This window comes from Scomber japonicus, chromosome 16, assembly GCF_027409825.1.
Source record: "Scomber japonicus isolate fScoJap1 chromosome 16, fScoJap1.pri, whole genome shotgun sequence".
NCBI classification, from domain to species: Eukaryota; Metazoa; Chordata; class Actinopteri; order Scombriformes; family Scombridae; genus Scomber; species Scomber japonicus.
Genome location: NC_070593.1, coordinates 162,501 through 172,500, shown reverse-complemented (window position 1 = coordinate 172,500; position 10,000 = coordinate 162,501). Strand labels below are relative to the sequence as shown.

The following is a 10,000-nucleotide window of genomic DNA, read 5'->3' as shown; positions in this document are numbered from 1 at the left end:
GTGTAGTAGTTTATCTGTGTACAGGTGTAGTAGTTTACCTGTGTACAGGTGTAGTAGTTTACCTGTGTGCAGGTGTAGTAGTTTACCTGTGTAGTAGTTTACCTGTGTACAGGTGTAGGTTACCTGTGTACAGGTGTAGTAGTTTACCTGTGTAGTAGTTTACCTGTGTACAGGTGTAGTTTACCTGTGTACAGGTGTAGTAGTTTACCTGAGTACAGGTGTAGTAGTTTATCTGTGTACAGGTGTAGTAGTTTACCTGTGTACAGGTGTAGTAGGTTACCTGTGTACAGGTGTAGTTTACCTGAGTACAGGTGTAGTAGTTTATCTGTGTACAGGTGTAGTACAGGTGGTGTAGGTTACCTGTGTACATGTCCACCAGAGAGTCCCGGAGCTCCTTGCTGGCTGTTCTCCTGCAGTCAGCCGACGTCTCTGAAGATTCTCTGCAGGAAACAAACAGTCGACATGGTTACATAAACAGTCAGTAACAGTCAGTAACAGTCAGTAACAGACGTTAACAGTCAGTAACAGTCAGTAACAGCAACAGTCAGTAACAGTCAGTAACAGTCGGTAACAGTCAGTAACAGTCGGTAACAGTCAGTAACAGTAACAGTCAGTAACAGACGTTAACAGTCAGTAACAGACGGTAACAGTCGGTAACAGACGGTAACAGATGGTAACAGTCGGTAACAGTTAGTAACAGACGGTAACAGTCGGTAACAGACGTTAACAGTCGGTAACAGACGTTAACAGTCAGTAACAGCAACAGTGAGTAACAGACAGTAACAGTCAGTAACAGTTAGTAACAGACGGTAACAGTCAGTAACAGACGGTAACAGTCGGTAACAGACGTTAACAGTCAGTAACAGCAACAGTGAGTAACAGACAGTAACAGTCAGTAACAGTCAGTAACAGCAGTAGTCAGTAAACAGTCAGTAAACAGTCAGTAACAGTAACAGTCAGTAAACAGTCAGTAACAGTCAGTAACAGTAACAGTCAGTAAACAGTCAGTAAAAGCTTAAACTAAGAACTGATGAAAGGTTCTTTGCATGAAGCCAATTGGACAGATTTAAACTGTCTGCCATCACTTCCTGTTTGTCTGTGATTGGTTCTCACTTAACGAGCCAAAGTCTCTGATTGGCTGTCTTACGTGTCTCTCTGCAGGTGGAGGATTTTCTTCTTCGCTCTCTGCAGAGCGAGATGAACTTCCCCCGCTTTGCTGGACGCCATTGATGCTCAGCTGACTGTCACCATGACAACAACAAACACTGGCACTCAGCTGACTGTTACCATGACAACCACAAACACGGCACCTCCAGGTCACTCAGGTGGAGGAAGGCTGTGATTGGCTGACAGCCAGAGAGCTGAAATATTGATGAGCTCAGAGGATCATGTGACCTAGTGATGTCATCACAGTCACCTGATGGGATCATGTGACCTAGTGATGTCATCACAGTCACCTGATGGGATCATGTGACCTAGTGATGTCATCACAGTCACCTGATGGGATCATGTGACCTAGTGATGTCATCACAGTCATGACAACGTGACCTGATGATTAGTTTAATAATTATAATAACGGCTATGACATCATGACGAAGGAGCAGCTGTGATTGGTTAATGAGGCCAAAAGAAGACAGAAGACACATTTATTGATCATTATTTATTGATTATTAGTTTCATGTCTTCTGTGTCTCAGTGTCCCGCTCACATCCAGGTTTCATGTCCTCTGTGTCTCAGTGTCCCGCTCACATCCAGGTTTCATGTCTTCTGTGTCTCAGTGTCCCGCTCACATCCAGGTTTCATGTCTTCTGTGTCTCGGTGTCCCGCTCACATCCAGGTTTCATGTCTTCTGTGTCTCAGTGTCCTGCAGCAGTTTGTCCAGCAGGGCGACGTCCACTCGGTGCTTCATCACAAACTGTCCATTCAGGTGGAAGACAGGTATGTCCCACTTGTACCTGTCGAACCACTTCCTGTTCTCTGGACGGCTGATGTCCACCTGCTGGAAGACAAACTGAGAGACAGACAGGCAGTCAGAGAGACAGAGAGAGAGAGAGAGACAGAGAGAGACAGAGAGAGAGAGAGACAGAGAGAGAGACAGAGAGAGAGAGAGAGAGAGACAGAGAGAGAGACAGAGAGAGAGAGAGAGACAGACAGAGAGAGAGACAGACAGACAGACAGAGAGAGAGACAGAGACAGAGAGAGAGAGAGAGAGAGAGAGAGAGAGAGAGACAGAGAGAGAGACAGAGAGACAGACAGACAGACAGAGAGAGAGAGAGAGAGAGAGAGACACAGAGAGAGAGAGAGAGACAGAGAGAGAGAGAGAGAGAGAGAGACAGAGAGAGAGAGAGAGAGAGAGAGACAGTTTGAATGTTTGAACTTTATTGACTCACTCTGTGTCTGAACGGCTGCAGAACTTCTTTAGCTTCATCACACAGAGGACACGGATCCTGCAAACACATCAAGTTTATTACAGTAGAGTAGAGTATAGTAGAGTAGAGTAGAGTATAGTAGAGTACAGTAGAGTACAGTAGAGTATATTAGAGTAGAGTACAGTAGAGTACAGTAGAGTATAGTAGAGTATAGTAGAGTATAGAGTATAGTACAGTAGAGTAGAGTACAGTAGAGTAGAGTATAGTACAGTAGAGTATAGTACAGTAGAGTACAGTAGAGTAGAGTACAGTAGAGTATAGAGTATAGTACAGTAGAGTATAGTAGAGTACAGTATAGTAGAGTAGAGTACAGTACAGTAGAGTATAGTAGAGTACAGTAGAGTACAGTAGAGTAGAGTACAGTAGAGTAGAGTAGAGTATAGTATAGTACAGTAGAGTACAGTAGAGTAGAGTACAGTAGAGTAGAGTAGAGTACAGTAGAGTACAGTAGAGTATAGTAGAGTAGAGTAGAGTACAGTAGAGTATAGTAGAGTACAGTAGAGTAGAGTACAGTAGAGTATAGTAGAGTAGAGTAGAGTACAGTAGAGTATAGTAGAGTATAGTAGAGTACAGTAGAGTAGAGTACAGTATAGTAGAGTACAGTAGAGTACAGTAGAGTACAGTAGAGTAGAGTACAGTAGAGTATAGAGTAGAGTACAGTAGAGTACAGTAGAGTAGAGTACAGTAGAGTACAGTAGAGTAGAGTAGAGTAGAGTAGAGTAGAGTAGAGTACAGTAGAGTATAGTAGAGTACAGTATAGTAGAGTACAGTAGAGTATAGTAGAGTACAGTAGAGTATAGTATAGTAGATTATAGTAGAGTAGAGTAGAGTAGAGTAGAGTACAGTACAGTAGAGTATAGTAGAGTATAGTAGAGTAGAGTACAGTAGAGTACAGTAGAGTAGAGTAGAGTACAGTACAGTAGAGTATAGTAGAGTATAGTAGAGTAGAGTACAGTAGAGTAGAGTAGAGTAGAGTAGAGTAGAGTAGAGTACAGTAGAGTATAGTAGAGTAGATTATAGTAGAGTAGAGTAGAGTAGAGTAGAGTACAGTACAGTAGAGTATAGTAGAGTATAGTAGAGTAGAGTACAGTAGAGTAGAGTAGAGTAGAGTAGAGTATAGTAGAGTACAGTAGAGTAGAGTACAGTCGAGTAGAGTATAGTAGAGTACAGTAGAGTATAGTAGAGTAGAGTACAGTAGAGTACAGTAGAGTAGAGTAGAGTACAGTAGAGTATAGTACAGTAGAGTATAGTAGAGTAGAGTAGAGTACAGTAGAGTAGAGTACAGTAGAGTACAGTAGAGTAGAGTAGAGTATAGTAGAGTATAGTAGAGTATAGTAGAGTACAGTAGAGTAGAGTACAGTAGAGTAGAGTATAGTAGAGTAGAGTACAGTAGAGTAGAGTACAGTAGAGTAGAGTAGAGTAGAGTAGAGTATAGTAGAGTACAGTAGAGTAGAGTACAGTAGAGTATAGTAGAGTACAGTAGAGTACAGTAGAGTATAGTAGAGTACAGTAGAGTAGAGTACAGTAGAGTAGAGTAGAGTAGAGTAGAGTATAGTAGAGTACAGTAGAGTAGAGTACAGTAGAGTATAGTAGAGTACAGTAGAGTACAGTATAGTAGAGTATAGTAGAGTACAGTAGAGTACAGTAGAGTACAGTAGAGTATAGTACAGTAGAGTAGAGTATAGTACAGTAGAGTATAGTAGAGTACAGTAGAGTACAGTATAGTAGAGTATAGTAGAGTACAGTAGAGTATAGTAGAGTACAGTAGAGTACAGTATAGTAGAGTATAGTAGAGTACAGTAGAGTACAGTAGAGTACAGTAGAGTATAGTACAGTAGAGTACAGTATAGTACAGTAGAGTACAGTAGAGTATAGTAGAGTACAGTAGAGTATAGTACAGTAGAGTACAGTAGAGTACAGTAGAGTATAGTACAGTAGAGTACAGTAGAGTACAGTAGAGTACAGTATAGTAGAGTACAGTATAGTAGAGTATAGTAGAGTATAGTATAGTAGAGTATAGTAGAGTACAGTATAGTAGAGTACAGTAGAGTACAGTAGAGTAGAGTACAGTAGAGTATAGTAGAGTATAGTAGAGTACAGTAGAGTACAGTAGAGTATAGTAGAGTAGAGTAGAGTAGAGTACAGTAGAGTACAGTAGAGTAGAGTACAGTAGAGTAGAGTATAGTAGAGTATAGTAGAGTAGAGTACAGTAGAGTACAGTAGAGTAGAGTACAGTAGAGTACAGTAGAGTACAGTAGAGTAGAGTACAGTAGAGTACAGTAGAGTATAGTAGAGTAGAGTAGAGTACAGTAGAGTACAGTAGAGTAGAGTACAGTAGAGTAGAGTAGAGTAGAGTAGAGTACAGTAGAGTAGAGTACAGTAGAGTACAGTAGAGTATAGTAGAGTAGAGTAGAGTACAGTAGAGTATAGTATAGTAGAGTAGAGTACAGTAGAGTACAGTAGAGTAGAGTAGAGTATAGTAGAGTACAGTAGAGTACAGTAGAGTAGAGTAGAGTACAGTAGAGTACAGTAGAGTAGAGTACAGTAGAGTAGAGTACAGTAGAGTAGAGTAGAGTATAGTAGAGTACAGTATAGTAGAGTACAGTAGAGTAGAGTACAGTAGAGTAGAGTACAGTAGAGTACAGTAGAGTACAGTAGAGTATAGTAGAGTAGAGTAGAGTATAGTAGAGTACAGTAGAGTACAGTAGAGTAGACAGGGGGTTACCTTGGTGAACAGAGTGAGCGTGGGTAAGGAGCTGTAAAGTCTGTGCAGAGGAAGACGAGGAGGAGGAAGGTGATGAAGACGAGGAGGAAGGTGATGAAGAGCAGCTGCAAACATTTTAATCTGAGAACAGAAACACAGTGTTACTGACCTGATGACATCATCGCCTCTGATGACCAATCACACAGCAGGACGGCTCCTTGTCTGAGGTCAGCTGACAGATGATCATGTGACCTCACGGACCGAGTTCACTTTATCTTTAAAGTATTGATCAGCTGACTGCTTTTACTGATCAGCTGACTGCTTTTACTGATCAGCTGACTGCTTTTATAGATCAGCTGACTGCTTTTATTGACCTGATCAGCTGACTGCTTTTACTGATCAGCTGACTGCTTTTACTGATCAGCTGACTGCTTTTATTGATCAGCTGACTGCTTTTACTGATCAGCTGACTGCTTTTATTGACCTGATCAGCTGACTGCTTTTACTGACCTGATCAGCTGACTGCTTTTACTGATCTGATCAGCTGACTGCTTTTATAGATCAGCTGACTGCTTTTACTGACCTGATCAGCTGACTGCTTTTATTGATCAGCTGACTGCTTTTACTGATCAGCTGACTGCTTTTATTGACCTGATCAGCTGACTGCTTTTATTGATCAGCTGACTGCTTTTATAGATCAGCTGACTGCTTTTACTGACCTGATCAGCTGACTGCTTTTATTGACCTGATCAGCTGACTGCTTTTACTGATCAGCTGACTGCTTTTATTGATCAGCTGACTGCTTTTATAGATCAGCTGACTGCTTTTACTGATCAGCTGACTGCTTTTATAGATCAGCTGACTGCTTTTACTGACCTGATCAGCTGACTGCTTTTATTGACCAGCTGACTGCTTTTATTGACCTTGATGTGTTGAAACTTTATATTCTTTACATTAAAGACGTGAATCCTGCAGACGGACCTGATCAATCAGACTGATCAGTTTGTTATTACCCAACCCTTTAATACAAGTCATCAAGTGATTCACTGAGTCTGTTCACACACACACACACACACACACACACACACACGTACACACACACACACACACACAGCTAATCACAACTAGCATTAGCCTGTTAGCCGAGCTGCTACACCGGCTCCCCCCAAACTCTGACCCGAGAGAACACTCACCGAGCCCGGCTGAAGGTCCGCGGACCTCCCGGAGGAAGTCTTGAGTTTCCGGTGATTTAATGAAGTTTGATGAAGTTAACTGCAGCTCTTCTTCTTCCACTCACTCTTCTCCTTCTTCTTCTCCTACTTTGTGCAGCGGTGGTAATTATAACAGAGCAGCAGCGCCCCCCGGTGGCCTGTAACGAGCACTGCACTCATTTACACACGAATACACTGTTCTCCCTCTTTCTCCTCCTAATGAACAACTACTAGTAACAAGTAAATAACATGGGGGATTGTTGGTTAGTGCAGGGGGGGGGGGGCAGCTGAGAAGGCCCTGGTTGAAGTGGGGGGGGGGGGGGGGGGGGGGCTGATGTGGTTTTCAATGTTCTGGAGTTTTATGAAGAGATGCCGGTACTGTGGTCTAGGAGGGAGGTGACGAAGACTAAACTCTGAGTCTTGAGTGACTGAGTGATGAAGTTAAAAGATCACAAACAAGCGTGTTCAGTTTCCTTTAGTTTTTATTTTCACACAAACATTCAAACTGTGCAAATGAATCAAAAGAGTCACTGAAGACGCCACCGAGGCCACAGAGGAACTTCTACCGGTCTCCACCGGTGTGAACTCACATTAAACCATCGGCCAACTTTATCTGAGACAGGTTCAGGGTCCAGGTTCAGTCCAGACTCAGATTCTGAGCTGCTGCTTCGACTGTTCTCTACTGGGTTGTAGTGGATCTTAAAAGCTCCTGCAGTACTGACCTGTACTGGCCTGTACTGATCTGTACTGGTCTGTACTGGTCTGTACTGACCTGTACTGGCCTGTACTGACCTGTACTGACCTGTACTGGCCTGTACTGACCTGTACGGGCCTGTACTGACCTGTACTGGTCTGTACTGGCCTGCACTGATCTTGTACTGGCCTGTACTGGCCTGTTCTGGTCTGTACTGACCTGTACTGGTCTGTACTGGCCTGTTCTGGTCTGTACTGACCTGTACTGGTCTGTACTGGTTTTTGAGCTCCTCTGTGGCCGCGGTGGATTTCCCAGCATGCCTTAGTAAACAGGTTATAAACAGGAAGCTCGATGCACAGCATCAGTAAAGAACAACAACGTCCTCACTCCAACGGCCATGTTGGCGTTGAGAGTCGTCACCATGGTGATGTCACAGTATCACTGATCCAATCACTCTCTGTTCTGTAGTCCATCAACCAATCAGAAGAGGACCCACCCTCTGGGCTCTGTAAAGTTCACTCTGATTGGCTGCTTCTTGTCTGTCTCTTCTTCTTCTGTTCTGTGGGCATCGCTCTCAGCGAGACCAGCCTCCATCTTCACTGTTCCTTCCCATCATCCTTTGCTCTGGGGGTGTGGACAGGTGATCTGATCTCAGACCAGCAAGGTCAGCCAGTCAAGGGTCAGGAAGGTCAGAGGTATCCACGGTAACCTGCCAATCAAAGCTATCATTAATAATTATCCATCAAACATATCAATAATATTAACAAGATTCAACTAGTCCTCTACCTCTGTCACTAGTCCTCTGTCACTAGTCCTCTACCTCTGTCACTAGTCCTCTACCTCTGTCACTAGTCCTCTACCTCTTTCACTAGTCCTCTGTCACTAGTCCTCTATCACTAGTCCTCTGTCACTAGTCCTCTGTCACTAGTCCTCTGTCACTAGTCCTCTACCTCTGTCACTAGTCCTCTGTCACTAGTCCTCTGTCACTAGTCCTCTACCTCTGTCACTAGTCCTCTGTCACTAGTCCTCTGTCACTAGTCCTCTGTCACTAGTCCTCTACCTCTGTCACTAGTCCTCTGTCACTAGTCCTCTGTCACTAGTCCTCTGTCACTAGTCCTCTACCTCTGTCACTAGTCCTCTGTCACTAGTCCTCTGTCACTAGTCCTCTACCTCTGTCACTAGTCCTCTGTCACTAGTCCTCTATCACTAGTCCTCTACCTCTGTCACTAGTCCTCTACCTCTGTCACTAGTCCTCTACCTCTGTCACTAGTCCTCTACCTCTGTCACTAGTCCTCTACCTCTGTCACTAGTCCTCTGTCACTAGTCCTCTGTCACTAGTCCTCTACCTCTGTCACCAGTCCTCTACCTCTGTCACTAGTCCTCTACCTCTGTCACTAGTCCTCTGTCACTAGTCCTCTATCACTAGTCCTCTGTCACTAGTCCTCTACCTCTGTCACTAGTCCTCTACCTCTGTCACTAGTCCTCTGTCACTAGTCCTCTATCACTAGTCCTCTGTCACTAGTCCTCTACCTCTGTCACTAGTCCTCTACCTCTGTCACTAGTCCTCTGTCACTAGTCCTCTGTCACTAGTCCTCTACCTCTGTCACTAGTCCTCTGTCACTAGTCCTCTGTCACTAGTCCTCTGTCACTAGTCCTCTGTCACTAGTCCTCTGTCCCTAGTCCTCTGTCCCTAGTCCTCTACCTCTGTCACTAGTCCTCTACCTCTGTCACTAGTCCTCTGTCACTAGTCCTCTACCTCTGTCACTAGTCCTCTACATCAGATGTCGTGTTCCCACCTTGATGAAAATGGTGTCGTCCTTGATGTAGCTGCCGGTCTCAAGGACACTCTGAGACACAAACAGAGGACAACCGGAGGCAATGTTCATTTCTGCTACCGGACGTCTGAAACTGCTGCTGTTTGGATCCGGTTTAAAGGCATCACCTAAGTGTTTCCTGGATGGACCCTGATCCATCAGCATCAGAGTGACCTGAAGTAGAGAAACAGCAATCATGACTGTCAACATCACTGTGGCTCCAAAACAAGAAAAAAAAATCCACTTACACTAACGAACAGCATTTAGTAAGCAGTGAGTAAAGGTACCTTCTGTTTAAAGGGCCAGGGCAACAGGGCGTCGTACTCGCCCCTCATCACCACGAAGAACAGTGACAGGTGCGTTCCCTTGCCCATGCCGTCTCCGTTCAGGTAGACACGAGCGCACATCTTTAATGAGATAAGATAGACATACATTATCAGGATGCTCTCAGCTACGTCACAGCAGAAGACACCAAACACTGTGAGTCTACAGAGGATGTCCAGCTGCTGATGGACCTGCTGCTTTACTGTCTGTGAAGGTTCTGCTTCTGAAAAACCAGTGCTGAAGGTTCTTTAGTGTATCTGTGGTTGAACACCACCTCCTGTGTTTGTTGCACCAAAGTTCTGAATCAGTTTTATTCCCAGCTGTGTTCGGTGTGTCAGACGTGAGACTCACCTTATATCCAAAGTATCCCGTGTAAAACGGCTGTGAGTACAGCGACAGCGTCTTCGCCGCCACTGCTTCCTGTTTCCGTCTCTTATAGTCACGAATCTTCCAGATCAGTGTCCCGTTGTAGCTCGCTGTTTCCAGCACCTGGAAACGCAGGTCCATGTCAGCCAATCGAATCTCGTGCATACTCAGCATGTCGTCATGGCGATTCAGCTGAGTCTCCATGGACGCTGGAAAGATACAGATATTGATTATTGAATTACTGTATTCATTGTTGATTGTGCCTCAGTGTGAGTCCACAGAGGTCTGCAACTAGTTCCCCCAGCCCCCACAACCCCCCATCCAGTGTGTGTGTTCTGACCCAGAGTGTGTGTCGTGGATCCAGTTCCACTGCGTCCTCCTTGTTCCAGAGTCGCCAGCCTTGTCCGGACGTTCTCTAGTGTTCCTCGAAGGTTCTCCACCTCGTCTCTGAGCTGACG

General features: G+C 44.4%; 2 protein-coding genes across 2 annotated transcripts in view; both read right to left on the bottom strand.

Moving 5' to 3' along the window:
• Positions 1–1,651: 1,651 nt before the first annotated feature.
• On the bottom strand, positions 1,652–6,480 carry c16h5orf63 (chromosome 16 C5orf63 homolog). The gene is made up of 4 exons (XM_053336005.1): positions 6,327–6,480; positions 5,155–5,274; positions 2,391–2,447; positions 1,652–2,011 (listed from the first exon to the last, which is right to left on the bottom strand). The coding sequence occupies exons 2-4, from the start codon at positions 5,266–5,268 to the stop codon at positions 1,841–1,843; spliced, it is 342 nt and encodes a 113-aa protein (XP_053191980.1). The 5' UTR covers positions 5,269–5,274; positions 6,327–6,480; the 3' UTR covers positions 1,652–1,840.
• A 523-nt stretch (positions 6,481–7,003) lies between these two features.
• Positions 7,004–10,000, bottom strand: part of traf3 (TNF receptor-associated factor 3) — an 11,450-nt gene continuing 8,453 nt past the window's right edge. Inside the window, exons 11-16 of the mRNA XM_053335959.1 lie at positions 9,883–10,000; positions 9,528–9,751; positions 9,140–9,259; positions 8,835–9,026; positions 7,298–7,747; positions 7,004–7,061 (exon numbers count right to left, since the gene is read on the bottom strand). The exon at positions 9,883–10,000 is cut by the window's right edge and continues 60 nt beyond it. Coding sequence (XP_053191934.1) covers positions 7,712–7,747; positions 8,835–9,026; positions 9,140–9,259; positions 9,528–9,751; positions 9,883–10,000 — 690 coding nt within the window. The 3' untranslated portion in view covers positions 7,004–7,061; positions 7,298–7,711. The remainder of the gene's footprint in view (positions 7,062–7,297; positions 7,748–8,834; positions 9,027–9,139; positions 9,260–9,527; positions 9,752–9,882) is intronic.

Coding starts and splice junctions, on each gene's coding strand:
- c16h5orf63 (XM_053336005.1), bottom strand. CDS start 5,268: ATGTTTGCAGCTGCTCTTCATCACCTTCCTCCTCGTCTTCATCACCTT. Junction 2,448..5,154: donor CGCTCACTCTGTTCACCAAG/GTAACCCCCTGT, acceptor ATGTGTTTGCAG/GATCCGTGTCCTCTGTGTGA. Junction 2,012..2,390: donor TGCAGCCGTTCAGACACAGA/GTGAGTCAATAA, acceptor TCTGTCTCTCAG/TTTGTCTTCCAGCAGGTGGA.